The following is a 17,456-nucleotide window of genomic DNA, read 5'->3' as shown; positions in this document are numbered from 1 at the left end:
CTATTAATATCTACACAAACGATTATTAAAATCACGGAAGCATGTTTAAACGAGAATATGGAGTAAAAGAAGAAGGTGGAGTAGGAGAAGTAGGAAGAGTAGGAGGAGTAAGAAGAAATAAAAAGGAGTAGATAGGAAAAAGGAGAGCTTGCCTAAGGGTAAATGTAAATTCTTAGCTCGCTAATTCTCTTCGTTCAATGTGATTTTGAATACCTGAATATTTGAACAGGAAGCGGACGAAATGTCGAAAAAAAATCTCATCGAGTTATTTTTTATGAGATTCTCGATATACAAATTAGAGCAAAGTTATGAGAAAGAGAGAGAGAGAGAGAGAGAGAGAGAGAGAGAGAGAAAATAATTTGGTCGCCGTAAAGTGTGGGGTAGGAGTAGGTAAACTAGCGCGCCTAAACTTTTTTTTTTCTTCTCGAATATTTACATTTAATTACGCGACTGGTTAATTATTGACGCTGGGAAAGGAAAAGGGAGTTATGGGAGAACGATCAGCTCCCTTCGAGCTTTACGGAGCCAAACAATCGTAACAATGAGCCTATAGCTGGTGGTAGTCTCGAGGGTGGTCCGCGTAGATGCAGTCGCTCGAACGAAACCCTTCTCCCTTCACCCTCTCCTCTCTCTCACCATGAATCTCGACGATTCTATCGAGCGAAGGGCACATCAAAGTTGCACGCGATATAAGCGTAGGCTCGACGACATACACTACTCTCCCTTCGGGTCCCTTCGTGCCTTGCTAAGGGTTGCCTTTAATATCGAAGAAAATTATGTAATCGGTAGCCGTTACGCCCTTTAGATGGTAGGGGGAAATTGATCGTGCATGCAAATAAAGTGCCATTATTCTGTACCGTGGTCTCCGATATATACCTACACTTCTGTGAGACATTTAGACGAGAAAGAGAAAGAGAAAGAAAGATAAAGATAGAGAGATAATATAAGAAGAAAGAGGAGAAGTTGGAAGACCAAAACTACCCTCTTGAATTCCGAAGTGACTTCGATTGTCCCAAAAGTGACTTTAAACTATGATTGGAATGGTATATCGATGCAAATAACAGAAATATTTGTGAAATTAAATACTCGTCCTTGAATGAAAGCATTATTTATAGAGAAAATTTTATTCGTATAGGTTTTTCCATTTACTAAATTAATATTAATAAAGGTTTTATCTCGCGCGTTATTGATTTAAAATGGAACATTATATGAACAGAAGTTTTATTATCATGCTACAACGTACGACGTCGTAGCACAGATGGGACCGAACGTAAATCGATTGTGGTTAAGAAAATAAATCCTGGCATCCCCACCAGAAGTTACTTTTTCTCTCTCTCTCTTTCTCTCTCTCTCTCTCTCTTCTCACATACACACACAGACATTATATGCGTGTACACGCGTATAACTACGAGTGTTTTGAAGATAGGGTGGAAGCAGCACACGCACTTCCGATCTCATTTTCTTACGTCTAGTGTCTAACGACGTGGAACTATTGCATTTTGAAAATCTTTCCTTCGAATACTTTCGAACGATGCTACTCGTTCTCGTACGCGAGGAGTTATTGATGTTCGAGGCACGTGTCTTTAAAGAGAAAGAAAGATAGAGTATGATACGTATACAGAAATGCGACAACGAGACGAAAATGATCCTATAAGAGAAAAGGAAAAGATATAGGAAGATAAAGAGGAGGGGTATAAGGAGGAAGAGAGGTGGAGAAGGGGGAAGTTTAGGAGGAAGAAAAGTCAGGGCTCGAAAGTCACGTAGCAGGGTTACAACCTCGCGTGTCTTTGACATTCTAAAATTGGAAGAAGCTTAACGGTGTTTTGTGAAAGAAGGGATGCTGTCGCTGCTGTTCTCCTGCTTGGCGCGTGTTGCTTCAGGAATTTCTTCTGTTGACAATTTTTCTGTAGGTATGGGGGATATTCGAAATCGTTGAAATAAATCTTGACTCGCAGTACGCGTCGCACGTATATAAATAGTATTTTTAAATATTAAATAAATCTTAATACAAATGTTTTTTTACTTCGGAATACATCGTGTTATAAGAAAAGGGTTCTATTTATTTTTTCGTCTCTTCATCAATCGTCTATGTTTAGACAAATGTCATTAACTAACATTTATGTAGGAATTTGGTTTGGGCTAGAGATGCGAGGTTAACATACAACCAGTTTAATCCTACTGATAAGATATATTTAAAATAGGTATTAGAAAAAGTACAATAATAGCTTCACAATCTTACGATAACAACTGATATAAGCAACTGCACTCTTACAACTTAATAACGACTGATGACAACTTGCGACCACGACTACGACTACTCTTTGACTCAATTCCCGTCCCTTTATATCCATCCTCACGCGGTTCTCGAATTTTCCAAACGCCTGGTCCTATGCAATAAACAAAGCATTGATATCGCTCGAGAACCTTCCAAAATCACACAGACAGACTTACACACACAATTTACACAACTTACAAAGACAGATCACGCACCGTTTTTCTTTATTTCGACCATCGGTTCGTTTGTCCCTTATTCTTTCGTCGCCTACACGCTTATCTCTGTTTATTCTTCTACACTTAAAACTTTCCTACATTTATGCTAATCTGTATTAGTGGCTTTTGATTGAATATAGGGTGTAAACAGATTACAATGTTTTTACTCGTTTCTTTGTTAGAAAATATTTTCTATTATTTATCTGATAATTTAATATTATGAATTTCTTGCGAACTAAGAGAATTTATTTTGATCGTTTCTTGTTAATTGTCGTGATAATAACGATTTCAATCTTTATTGGCTTAGAAAATAACGGGCACGTTGTAAAACCATAAAACGGAAGAAAAAGTTTTTAAAAGCAGAAAAAGGGAAAGAGAGAGATAGAGAGAGAGAGAGTGAGAAAAGGAAAAAAAATCCATGACGTGTTGTGGCACGTAAATGGCCAAGGAACCTTAAAACTTTTCTACGACTTCTCGTAATATTTAGCGACACAAGAAACGTTTAACATTCTCGAACGGCATCTTTGTGTCACATACAGACTGTGTGAAAGAAATTCTCCTTCCTCTGAAGCAGAAATAAAAAGAAATGGAGAAAACAAATAAAAGTTTATCTATAAAATATTCATGAGCTGACTCCGACGTTTTTGAGAAATTTCGTTTTGTTATTCGTTTGAGTTATTCAAGTCCCTCGTAAGTACTTTGAGTAACGAATAGACACCTATTTCAGTGATCGTACTATCTGAGAAACTACATTATTGTATTACTCTTACATTATGTATACAAACGTCCAGACTCGATCTTTTCTTATACATACAGACGATAGATGAAATTAGATTTTTTATCTTATTTTATGTTCATTTTAAATTATTATATTGCAGGTCTTTAAATTCGACCTATACAAGAAAATTGTATTTAAAAAAATTATATTTAACTTAAAACAACTCGGTTGCTTTGATATTAATAAAGCAAATAAAATTATATTCATTTAATGAGTCTCTTAAGAATACTAAATAATTAATTAAACATTTTTAGATGCAATTAATAGTTAATTAAAGTTCCTTTGCATATTAACTATATTAGATATACATCTAATTCGGTCTAAAAGTAAATCCGTGTTGCATGGAATTGAAACATACATGACATTGATGTTTGCATATAATGCATATCTACATATGCAACATACATTTCAACTAAATACATATACCATTACGGTAAATGTATAATGCACGAAATGTTTGAATATTCATAGAACGTCCTTTCATATCCTATTCAATTATACGCCCATTCTAACAATTAAATCATGTCGGTATAATATTGAAATCATTTAAATTATACAATTGTTTAACATTTTGTTCTTTGAAAGTAACGACATTGAGCTTTGTTTATTCGTTTGATTATAGCGAATCGTCAGATGGACGTGGCACTGTATATTGGATTAACGGTGGCTTGTCTCGTTATCAGTGGTCTCGCATTTTTCCTAGCTAAGTTATTACGAAGAAAAGGTCGAGATCATTCGCTTTACTCCATGGCACGTAATGGTAAGCATTTAGAAAAAAAGGAAAGGTAAAACAAAATTCGGCTCATATGTTTTTATATTTTTTTTATTTTCACAAATATTTTCCTTAATCTCCTATTTGCTTCACGCATCTATTCGCGTACACGGCGATGAAAAAAAGCAGGCAAGATACTATTTCGAAGCTTGATTAATCCAAAAGCACTCGCTCTCCTAATTTAATTAATTTCTATTTAAATCCATTCGTTTCTAAATCGTGGAGAACGCTTTTGGAACGCAATTTAATTACAGGGCAAAATACTTGTCTGCTGGTTCTCACGCGTTGTTTTTTTTTTTTATACATATTTTATTGTTTTTTTCTACATCTTCTTCTTCTTTTTCTAATCTTTCTTGTATTAACTAAAACATTATAGTAAAATTGTTCCACGTTTAGATGGAAACAATGGAAAGATCAATAGAAAACGGGGGCGCGAGTGCTTATTTGGTAACGCAGGATCTTTGTAAAGTCCTTACGCACTTTTAAAAAATTTGAATCAATATAAATCTTATACACACGAAAGTACTTATCAAGTTACGATCGTAATAAAGTACTTTCTTTAAACGATTTGGAAATAAAAATTTACTAGTGAATTTTTTAATAGTGTTTATTTTAAATGGCAGACCAAAATAAGATTAGAATTGATTTTAAGAAGCGTTTAAAATGCAAAAAGGACTTTGGGAAGTATCCCGGTAATAGAAAAAGATGCGTAAGAATCGGAACAGTATCGTTGCCGGGATCTGTCCGCAGCGCGCAGAGATACCCACGAGCCGTGCCTCGGCCGTGTGCGTTTCAGAATTCCAGCCGGAGTTCTTCCCGGACCAGGACAAGAAGTTGAGCCTACAACCGGACGTGACGGCGACGAGCGTGCCGGCTTGTTACGAGTATCCTTTCGACCCGAAGCTGTCGATGTCGAGATCCCTCTCGGAGCACCACTACGACGTGCCCCACCTATCAATCGCCCCCCAACCTTCCCCGATGTCACCGACTCCCTCAACATCGACGCAAGAATCTTGCAGCGACAAGCAGATCCATTCCGACAGCGAGAACAGCGTCACTAGTTCTTACCCATCCTCGGATTCTACCTACAACGTTGCATCAGAAAGCGTTAGGTTGCCCAAGCTCGAAGCTGGAAACGTAGCCAGAGCTGCGGTCAACACACGAGGTGCTTTATTGGTCCTTCCGGATTCTGGAATTTCAATGTCCGTACCAGAAGGAGCAGTACCCAAAACTCTCAGAGAGGAGCTCTATTTGGCGGTTCTCAACGAAGATCGTTTCAGGCCTAGATTACCTGGTAAGTGTTAAAAAAAAAAAAAAAAAAAAAAAAAAAAAACAGAAAAAAAAGAAAATATTTTCAAGTTTTATCCTTTCGAATATTCCTCTTTAAAATGGTGACAACGAAAAAGCGAATATTTCCCCGGACGAATTCGATCGCATTATAGCTTTTATCTCCCATCCACTACGGCACCCTTTTTCGCAATATCAATAAATCAAATTAGTACTCTAATTTCGTTGACTCACATTCGAGAGATTGCCCAAAGTAATATTCGATGTAATTGTTAACGTCGATTGTTGTGATCGACGTGGGATCAGCATTTATTTTATTCGGTGCAAAAACGGATTTTTATATTTCCGCGAGATGAGATATGAAAATATGATCGACGTTTATTTTGGTGTTTAATTGATCCTAGAGAAAACAAGAAGGATAAAAGAAAAAGAAAAATACGTTTGCATCAGTAATGTCAGTTGTCCGTCGAAAATCTGGATTATATTATCGTATATCACGTAGGATATTTATTCGAAAATAAAGTTATATACGAGAAACGTTGAATTTATCGACAGATATGATGTTTAATTATTATTCATTAATAAGCCGTGATTTTAATCGGAATGATAATTAATTCTTATAAATCCTTTTGCACGTGACAAAATCGAAAAAAGACCATTGTGTTTTATACTCGCAGACGGGATAACGCAGCTATCGGCGGTAGTAACCTGTGGTCCATCTAGGGCATCCTTCAAAAAACCTGTGATCCTACAATTCGAACACTGCGCCATGTTGCACCCAGCAACCTGGGAGTTGAGCGTATGGGCTTCGGACAATCTAAATGTTGAGGAGAGCTCGTCGATGTCGTCGACGAAGGATCATCAGGTAGTGGTGACGTGGAGCAGAGTGCTGACGTTGGGCAACGAAACGATCAACACTCCGCTCTTCACGCAGCTCGATCACGCGGAAGCATTCATCGTTACGGAACAACTCAGGGGCTACGTTCTCGCCGGTCAAAGTTGCGAGAATTCGATAGCCACGAAAAGACTGAGATTGGCATTGTTTGCAAGCCAAGCGGGTCAATGTTGCGTCAGAGTTTATGCCGTTGAGGACACAAAAGCAGCCATGAAAGCAATCGTCGACAGGGAGTCGCAAATAAGAGGCTACTTGTTGGACAAGCCGCGTACGCTGATGTTCCAAGACAACGGGGAGCCTCTTTGCGTCAGCCTAGAGGAAGTCGGTAACGAGTGGCAAAGCAAATCTCCAACCGAGCGTCAAGAGCTCTCATTTCGAGACGTATGGAATTGTAAGGAGAACACGAAACACGTGATATTCGGATTGGATACCGCATTTGGCCCGACGACAACCAGAAGCTACAAACTCCAAGTCTCGCAAGGCAGTTCTGATACCAGGCAAGTCTTCAGGATCGTTTACGACGGCGTGAAACAACTGATCTCCTCCGGCAGCGTTACCAGACCTCTCAGAGAAGTGACCGTCGTCAGCAGCGGACATGCTAATAACGCAACCACCGATTCAACTGCCCTCAGACCGTTTCGGTTCACCAGGTCTCTCAGGAAACAACTTTGCCAGTGCCTCGACCCACCTAACGCTTTAGGCAACGACTGGAGAATGTTGGCTGAGAGACTGCAGGTTGACAGGTTGGTAATAACCCATTCACCTCTCTATCTCTATCTATTTATCTCCCTAAAAAAATCAAATCTTTAATAAAACTATACTGTTCTAAACCATTATCATTTATTTCGCTATTTATCTCAATGTATATACAATTAAAAAGCAATTTAACTTTTTCTCATTAACTCATCCTTTCCGCTTAGTCACACGATAATGAGTTTTTCTTCCATTACCGACCTACCGAGAGATACATCGAAGATATCTACAACATCGTGTTATTTCTCTCTTTGCGTAACGCAAACCCGTTTAGTTCGGATTGATCGGATAAAAGAAAAAGAAAAAAAAACAAATCTTCTTAATTATTTGTTCCCCTTTCATTATCTCAATCAACATTCAGTCGCCGTACGGCTAATGGCTCTCCGGACAATCCATGAGAATCTCCGAACACGTTTACTTGCTTGACAACGTTATTAATTTTTTTATTATTGCTGTTGTCGTCGTCGTCTTTGTTAACGATCAATCGATCTATCTCTCGTCCTGGTGACTTTCTTAATAATAGCTATAAACGTTATTCTCCTGTCTCCCGACCCAGGTACATAAACTACTTTGCAACAAAGTCGAGTCCGACGGAACACATTCTCGATTTATGGGAAGCAAGGCACAGAGAACCAACGGCTGTCACGGATCTTTTAAATCATTTGAGAGTTATGGGTAGGACGGATGCTGCTACGATTTTGGAAGCGCAGCTTGGAGCCTGGCTTTGAACGCGTTTAATGTCGCTCATCTAATTTCCTACTTTTTACAAACGAATTCGACGTTTCATTTTTGAAACTAGTGAGTGAAAGTTACGAACGTACGATGGACACCACCCCCTTCGGCCTCTAGTACTACTACTACTACTACTACCACACTACTACAATTACTCCTACTACTACTACTACTACTATTACTACTACACTACTACAGATCATCGAATTGATCTTCGAAAAAAAACATAAAAATAATAATTATAATAATAATGATTATAATAAATATTAATTAATAATATAATATTAAATGATAACGATATGAATCGACATACGCTATCGATATTATTGTCGATAAAATAACGAACCGAGATAGAAGAAGGAGCACGTGGTGGTTCTATGAACGAACTAATCGAAAACACTGCCTTAACATTTCTGTTAGTGCGCGGTCGCTAAATGATTGCGCTAAACTAACGCCATTGTTAACTTCTTGTAAATAAGAGCGTAATTTGCGGAATGAAAATAATAGAGGAAGAAGAAGAGAAAGAAGAAAAAATAAAAGGATATTAAAAGACCGTTTTTAGAGATCCGTCTGAATCCGAAATATTCTTTGTCAATATTTTTGTTGCAAACATAATAGTGGAAAAGATCAATTGACGGAAAGACGATCCCTCTCGAAATGAACGGTCAGTTTAAGTGCCGTGTATAATCATGGCTAATAGCTAACTAGAGACTGTGCATTTAGATGAATATATGTGTACATACGTGCTACGTACTAAGAGATACGCGCGCAGATTTAAACAAATGGATTAATCATTTTAGAAAGAAACAGAAAGAGAGAGAGAGAGAGAGAGAAAGATGAATGTTTATATATAAATACATATACATATACATACACGCATATACACACATTTGCATATATAGAATTATAATATATATAGATGAGTGTATGTGTGTATGTGTGTGTTTGTGTGTGTGTGTGTGTGTGTGTACAAATAATAGACACAGTGAGTAAAAAAAAAAATAACGAAAAAAGGAAAGGGTGAAAATTTAGAAGAAATGCAGTGAAAGAAATGCGAAGAAAAGAATATAATAAGAAAATAGATGCCGCATTTCGCCTAAAAAAAAACGTATATATATAAATATATAAATATACTTTATCTATTTGTTACACGGATATATACAGGAACGCGCGCGCGAGTGAATGACCCCGAATTGGTTTTGACAGAAAAAATAAATCGTGCCAAAATTTTATTGCTCTCTGCTTTCTTGCGAGGTGTTTCTCACAAACTTGCGTTGATGTTGCTTCGGACAATTTATAAAATCGTGTTTTTTATACGTTTTATTGTATAGAGGTACGATAATACACATTCAAACACGGCAGCAGCGCGCGTGCTATTACGTAAAAAAAATATGAGCGCGTGCTTCGGCCATTATTAATTATAAAAGGAAACAAAAAAAAAACGGGAGAAAAATCACGGTGATCGACTTTCAAAAATACCTAATAATTATAATTTAAAAAAAAAAAATGAAAGAAGAAAAAGTAGAAGAAAATGAAACAACACAACAGATAGTCGCGTGAAACGAACTATAATTACAGAGTATATGGTTTTAATTACCATTTATTTGGAAGGATTGTATATTTGTTACTTTCGACGAATAAAATATTCTTGTATACCTCTCAGGCATTCTCGAAAAACAACGATTAATCGATAACACTACGTTTGTCATATCCCCTATTTTCCCTCCTTTCCTCTTTATTAATCATTTCCGTCTTCCTTTTCAAATCGGTTTCTTTTATTTTTATTATTTTCTTTTTACGTTTTTTTTCTCTCAATGAACAACTCACCTACCACCTGTAACCGTAAATCCTTCCAACAGCACGATACGCTTCACAAGCTTAAATAAATTAAGACTAATGCGATACGAGTGATCCTTAATCCCTAAAACTACGTTGGAAACGTCTACCACTGCTATGACTACTACGTGCGACGAGTTGGCTTAGAGCCCATCATTGGATGGCATAGACATGAAAATAGTCGATTTTCAGAGCTTTTCCCTCTTCTAACAAATCCCTTTTCTCTCTTATGTTAGTTCATGATCATCTCGATAACGTTTACATGCCAATTATATTCATTTAAAATTATTTCAATGGAATGATATTCATGAAATCGTGGAATTAAAACGAATTTAATAAAAAACTTAAAATCGAAAATGGTTTATTTATATATATAGTTACAAAAAGATTCTTTGTATTCAATTATCTTTATTCATTATCTCAAATCAATGAAATTTACAACAAAATTGTTGGAAATAGTATCGAAACGAAAACGCATTTAATAACAAACTTAATCGAAAAGGTTTCATGTATATATCTATAGATACAGAAAGAGGGAAAAGCGACACACTTTTATCGACACTTTGCCAATAATTTTTCCTGCAACTTCGGAGGTAGCTATCTAGCTACCTACCAACGGCAGACTATATCTGTATATATATTATTCTGACTCTATCTTGTCTCTTTTCGTACTTTCTCCCTTCCTTCTTTTTCCCCTTTTCTTCATCGTTCAATCCCGTAGCTTTAGCGAAGAAGGTGCAGAAACGTTTCACGATTTTTCTTCAAGAAAAGTAGGTACGTACTTACCTACAAACCTTAACGGAAGCCTCCAAGACGTTGAAGATGGGTGACAATGGACGTCGAGCGTTGCAATTTTGAAATGTCGATACCAGTCGGCCGTACACTCCTCCTTTTCCTCTTCCTTTTCCTCCTCCTTCCCTTTTTTTTCTTCTTCGTCTTCGTTTTCTTCTCCACCCACGGTTCTTCCCTCGAGCTTTTTCGCAACAACCTTTTTCCAACATCTATACGGTGTCGACGTAATTCGCTTACCGTAGTCCACACAGATAACTCGACAACTTTTCCTTTTTATCCACACGCCTCAAGGCTTTACGATCTTCCTGACTCTCTTATACCGCCTGTTATATTCTTACGAATACAACTTTAACATCGCTTGAATCAAGGTAAATATAAGCTCGTTTCTTCCTTGAACGAGGACGAATCCTTTCTACTTTACACGTTTTCTACTTACTTACTTATTTTACTTTCTTTTTACGTAGAAATCTCAAATTACTAACTGACTACTTGACTAACTTAATACACTGTCCTTTGATGAATTTCTTGTCAATAAGAATAAATCGATTTTAATTTTGTGTCATAAATTTGACTTCGAGTACAACAGCTACACAGTTTAATTTCGCAAGTTGTAAACAATTTTTATTCGTTTTAGAACTCTTAATTTAATATTATTTCGTTGATTTAATAATTGGTTGTTAAAATTTATGGAACCGAGTAGTGAGTCGTAATTAAATTTTTTTGAAAGTTCAACGCTTGGAACCTTAAATTTTTGAAACTGGACGCTTCGTTCAGTTGCTGACTCGTACGGTAAGTTTAAAATCCTAACATAAATTTATTTTTCTAGTTAGACACTAGACTAAAACAAGCAAAATAAATCTTCTAATTTTCTATGCGTAAATCATGGTACACAAAACGTCGAGATTTTTCACGTATCAAATAAACTATGGTAAATGTAGTTAGTCAAGTAGAACGCCTAGATCATATAAACAAAAATCAAGGAGAACCACTTTAGAAATTATAGAAGATAGGAGAGAACACTATCGTATTTTCTTTCTCTTTCTGTATCATTGAAACGCTTTCTTTTTTCTTCTTTCTCCGTTTCTCGCAGGTTCTCCTCGAGCGATATAGTTGCGTAAACGTAACGGAATGCATACAAGTGTTTTTCAAGTGTTCCAGCATGTTGCGGCTCGGAAAGACTAAGCGCTATAAAAATAGCCTCTTGGAAGAAGTTACTTCCCCTTCTTTTTTGTCTACAATGAACTTCCAATAGCCGCTTGCCATTCGCACTATGCTTGCTGACGCGTTGGCACGCTGAATCGTCATTGAAAACGCCTCTTTGAGAATGCGAACACGATTTTTCCTTCTTATCATTTTATTTCATCTTGTCTGTAACAATGGAAGACAATTTTTTCATTTTCTTTTTTTTTTGTTTTTCCTATTTTTATTAGTGCAAAAATAATTTATGAAACAACTGTTGAATGATTAATAATGAATATTAACAAGATTTTAGGTCATACTTTCAACAATATTGAAGACAATGGATATAATAATAATAAAAGAAGAAGTTATTACCATAGTATAATAAAAAAACACACAATAACTGGAAAATATTTAAAATTATTATTACTTTATGATCAATCTAATGTTGTAATATCATATATTCCGTACGATAAAACAAAGATAAAAAAATAATTCTATAAAAAGATAAAAGATTCCACAAAAATATCATTAAATCAAAATCAAATATTTTCCACTATTTCTCAGTCGTATTCGCTCGTTAAATCTAAAAAAAAAAAAGAGAAAAAAATAATACTTTTTGAAACTTTCCGCATAATAAATTCGAGAACGTATCTACCGACGTAACATTTAGAACGGAATAATTATTTAACATTTAATTGCCCTTTAGCAATTTTCAACGCGTATATGTTAATTTATTGGCCATTTACACCTAACAGAAAGAGAAAGAAAAAGAAAGAAAGAAAGAAAGAAAGAAAGAGCAATCTTTACGATTGTTACAATCTAAATCGTAGGCGTATTGAATAGCCCAACAAATTTCATCATGTAATCTTTACCAGAAACATATTTTCGATGGTATCTTGAAAAAAAAAAGATTAGAATCAAACTTGGGCGATTATCCTTTCTCTTTCCCTTCGCACTTTAGTTTCGATATTGTGTTTGTGCGCATATGAGAGGAGAAGTTATATTATTCCCTGTTACAAAAGAGGAGAAATACAACAGCACATGAGATACGCATTTGAATTACGATCACGATCGTTGTTGTTGCTCGCGTTACGTGTTCGTTCTCGTTCAACGGTTAACGACTCATTGGCGTGTCCCTAGGTCGTCTAAAGATCTACGGAAGCTTGATACGATTTCCTACGGTGATTTTAATGCGTCAATCTTACTCTCTTTTCTTTTCTTATTTTCTTATTATTGTTTAATTCCTTTTGTTATTTTTTTCACCAACTTTATCACTCAATCGGTAAAACAGTAATTAATGTAAATAAATAAGTAAATATATACACAGAGAGAGAGAGAAACATGCATGCAACTGTAGTTACATGTATACATGAGTTTCTCGAAGTAATTGAAAGATAAGATCCATCGAGATAAACATTTAATTGGAGTACGCCGATAGATTGAAAGATATATCCTTCTTTTATTCCATCACATACACACAGTAAATACTGAATAAGTTTCGTGTAATTAGTTCGACTTAAGATCGTAAGCCGTCACGTGTGTGTGTGTGTGTGTGTGTTGAAAAACGTGAGATCATCTTTCTTCGTTTAGTATGTTAATTAAAGTTCATAATATATATGTTTAAATGTGTCGAGATTGTTTTTTATGTTAATTCGTAGATTTCTTCGTTCATCCGAATTAAACAGGAATGTTATAAAGAAAACTGATGTCTGGTTAGATACATGCATTCACATTTACATCATAGTAATCTCAGATAGGTAATTATCGCTGGTGTTTGCTAGGATTGTTTAAAGTATCGAAAGTTTCTCGGTAAAGTGGCTTCCAGGGGTGCGAAGAATACGATCACGAAATGTTTCCTGAAATGTCAAACATAGCTGAGAAAACTCAAAGCTTTTTTTCATGAATGAACTAACAAAAATTATGCTTACGGAAATAAACGTAAATAAAGAAAGGATAAGAGCAACGATTGAAAAAAAAACTACGTGTAGTTCTGCTCCATGAATTTGCTTAATTTAAAATCGTTGTTAATTCTTATCAAACTCTTTTGTTTTGTTTACTTTTGTTTTTTTTTTATTCTTTGTTTTTATAAGTAGCAATATTTATGCGTTGAAAGATTATTGCTCAGCGATACTGTTTATCATACATGCGATAGTCAACGACACTTTGATACGCTACACCAGCAATGACTTCATGGGAATTCACCTTTCCTTTTCCTTTTTTCTTTCTCTCAAAAAATCTATTTCTTTCTCTTTCTCTTTATTTCTCTTTCTTTCTCAATTCATACGTCAAGCAATTTTACACCTCCTTCAGACTTTGTGTACATTAAAACGTCGTATCGTTCGCTCGCAGAAATAAATGTCTACTTAACGAAGCAACGTAAACACTACGTGGAAACGATTAAAGCTTTGCATTATAAACGATTCTGTTTTATCTCGAACATCGGAATAATAAATAGAGTTGGTTTTGTCTTATAGTGATACCTAATTTGATACTTACATATATTAATAATATTACATCTTCTTCGTTCGTCATGTATGATATCATTTGTAAAACAGGACTGACTGAGTTGTAATCATACAAAAATTCACAGAAAAAAATTTTCAGAATTAAATTTATACAAATTGTTAATATGCAAAATGTATTATATTCTCTCATAGAATCTCATTCTAAGAATATTTAAAAGATAACCCTCAGAGCTAAAACAAATATTTGTCAGTTTAGTCATATTTCTAGTTAAGAACTGAATTTATCAAATTTTAAACCTTTAATTACATAATTTTAGACTTTTTAACAATTTCATATTGATTATTAACATCCACAATTTATTAATTTACACTATTCTACAGAACAAAAAAAATAATTGATACTCGGATATAAATAAATGAAAATAATTTTGATAATATTTTTCTTTAAGATTAATAGGGTATGTTAAGAGAAGACTATATAAAATAAAATGAAATGGAATTATATACATATTCGTTTTGAAAAGTTGGATCTCACGAATTCGCTGAAAGGATAAGGATCGTCGTCGTAGGTAAGTACGTGTGGTGTCTGACTTTTGGTGTAGGCCAAATGGTCTCTCTCTCTCGCCTCTAGGAAATCCTCTAATCCTTCTCAGCTAAATCCTCGAGAGATACATGTAAATATTACGACGGTTCTTTCAAAGCGTATACCCTTCGCGAACATGTGCATAATACATGGACCAGTTGGTACGTCCTCTTATAAAGCTGTCATGAGGTACACACAACCATAAATAATATGCATTACTATTGAAAAATGTTATTCCTTTATCGCTCATTTTTAATAAATTTCATTATAATCTATGTATCAATTTAAATAAGATATTTAAACCATTAATAATATTTCGAAAGAGTCTCCTGAGATTTCTGGAATCGGTCGAATCGTTCATTTTTAATTTTCAAATCGTAAAATAAGTTTTGAGCTTATGATAAATTTTTGTACATCGAGAAAGAGAACCCTTAAATTCTTTGGTTATTGAATCAGTCCAAAAACCACTCAGGACCATTTCAAAAGGGACCGAGAATTCATTGAATTAACTCTAGTCTCGATTTTCAAAAGAACTCAAAAGCTTTTCTCGTATTCGTTAGATACACAGAGTCAGCTTGGAAGTATTTTCAACAATTTCCTTCTCTCTCTTTCTATTTCTATTTCTATACTTCTATTTCATTTTATCTTCCAATTTCCATATATTACTTACATTCTCGAAGCAACCACAATCGCAACAATGTACACTGGAATGAGTCAAGTATCTCAATTCTTCAAAAATTCTAGACGGCTTTGTTTCATCTACCGCAAGTCTTTCTTCCTCTTTTCGTTAAATTTTCCCGGCAGAACGAAAATAGAGAATACTTGGTTAAAAAACCGTCGGAAGGCGCGATACGAGAAGTAAATAAAGAAAAGAACACATTGATTATACTAACTGACTTACCACGCTCCTACCTACGTCCTGTATTGTTTTAGAAGAAAAGCCATGATCAACGGTTTCGTTTCTTTTCATTTGCGAAAACACAATACATATTCTGTTAAAACATTTGGTATATCTGTGTGTATGTTTGTACCTCATTCCCACCTCCCATCTCCATCCCCTCACTTTACTGGTTTTATTTTTCTTTTTTATGTCAAGAAGCATAACAGATTATTCTTCTTCTTTTGTACTTATTTTTTGTTCTCTTACTCCTCCACCTCCCCCACACTACTAAAAACATACATATATATTCCGAGTCTACCGGTTGGGTTTGCCCTGGAGTCTCGAAAGTGTAGATAAAGAACAAGACGGACACCCGCTCTCTCGTTGTCAACGACGACGACGACGACGACAAACAACGACGAACCCACGCGAAATTGGTGACTCACTTTGGAATATCGCAACGGCAACAAGCTCAGCCTGTCGCGTTAGAGTAAGCGGATTTACGACAGACGGGAAAGTTCGATATTTCTATATACGTAATACGATAAAATAAATTTATATAGATCGAATCGTTTTACGAAAGTGGGTTAAATTTCAATATTATTTTTCTTTTTTATATAAATTTATGATAAATAATAAATACTTATCTTTATCTTGTACATGCGTTTGATTGGCATTACCATTGGTTTACTTTACGTTTTCTAAAAATTTAAATGATATGAAATTGAGTAAATTTATTTTCAATTTATTTAAATTAAATATATTACAATGAAGATATATAAATTAAGGACAACCCTTTTTTTAAGTACATGTATTAAGTACTTAAAAAAATTAAGAATTTTAGTAATTTAAATAATTGTATAAGAATTGTTCTATGGGTAGATAATTTTTAACAAAATGAAAATCATTAAATTATAGAACTCGTACATTTGTTGATTAATTGTTTTATCATTTTAAGAATTAATAAATTTCTGTATAAAATTCAGCAAATTATTAACAGATTTGAAAGAGTATTTATAATAGCATTAGAAAGCAGCTTTCGTCGAGATCATTGACTGTTAAAATAAGACTTTTAAGTTTTCAACGCGTCAACACTTTAAACGAACCATTACACTCCAAACGACGCCCTTTTTATTTCCCTCTTCTGAAACAAAACGATTCATGAGAATTCTCTCGATGCAATTAGAACTTGAAATATTTATGAACTATCCTAAGCATATATACACACACACAGACACACATACAGATATATTGTTCTCGAATTGATCGAATTCACCCCGTGAGTTTAGTTTAAACGTCAAACAATTAACGTTGCAAACGTTGAGAGATTCGAATCGTGCTAACAAACGTTTTACCCTTTTCTCAAAGTACATCTCTTAACCCCATTGCAAAAGTTCCCTTTTAACCCTCGAAACGAATCGACGATCTTTTTCTAGAAACCTCGTGCGATATTCATCCGTCGTTCGTCATCTCTTTTTATCGAATGATCCGTCTCGCACACGTGCCCCATGTCATACTAACTTATACATACACATACACACATATATATATATACACACACACACACACACACACACACACATAAAAACATATTGAATCTCCTCTAGTCTCATCGTTTCATATCACCGTCGTCTTTTCGTATTATAAAAACAATCTTCAAAAAAAGTGCATTCTGTGAGTCCCCGACAGTTCCTGGCTATCCATGTCAAAAGTGAAGGATAAAGAAGGGCAAAGAAAAGAGTGGAAAAAGAAAGAAAAAAAGTAAAAACGAAGCAAAATCAAGACAGAAAAAAAGTAAGAGAGAGAGAGAGAGAAAAAAAGAGAGGGAGAGAGAAAGAGAGATAGGAAGAAAAGGAAAACGAGGGGTTGACTCGAGTTCCCGATGGGAGAACGCATTGTGCTTCTCTAACTTTGCTCTCTCCGCAATACAATAAAATCCTCTTTGCACGGCGCGTCATTGTTTAACAGCTGATTGACGTTGATCGAGGGCACACACCAAAGTCTAACCCTC

At 35.2% G+C, this 17,456-nt stretch overlaps 1 protein-coding gene and 1 long non-coding RNA gene across 4 annotated transcripts in view; both read left to right on the top strand.

Moving 5' to 3' along the window:
• LOC107071950 (netrin receptor UNC5C) overlaps positions 1–9,369 on the top strand; it is a 49,865-nt gene extending 40,496 nt beyond the window's left edge. For all 3 annotated transcript variants that reach the window (XM_015331457.2, XM_015331466.2, XM_015331441.2), the window contains 4 exons: positions 3,891–4,028; positions 4,837–5,334; positions 6,005–6,965; positions 7,532–9,369. In XM_015331457.2, the coding sequence (XP_015186943.1) occupies positions 3,891–4,028; positions 4,837–5,334; positions 6,005–6,965; positions 7,532–7,703 (1,769 nt within the window). In that variant the 3' untranslated portion in view covers positions 7,704–9,369. The remainder of the gene's footprint in view (positions 1–3,890; positions 4,029–4,836; positions 5,335–6,004; positions 6,966–7,531) is intronic.
• LOC149033233 (uncharacterized) overlaps positions 1–17,456 on the top strand; it is a 281,299-nt gene that overhangs the window by 84,762 nt on the left and 179,081 nt on the right. The gene's annotated exons all lie outside the window — the stretch shown is intronic.

The sequence above is a fragment of the Polistes dominula genome, unplaced genomic scaffold (genome assembly GCF_049000335.1).
Source record: "Polistes dominula isolate Pdom_NZ unplaced genomic scaffold, Pdom_raw_medaka contig_15, whole genome shotgun sequence".
NCBI classification, from domain to species: domain Eukaryota; kingdom Metazoa; phylum Arthropoda; class Insecta; order Hymenoptera; family Vespidae; genus Polistes; species Polistes dominula.
Note: the sequence above shows the minus strand (reverse complement) of the source record. Positions and strands in the feature narration are given on the sequence as shown.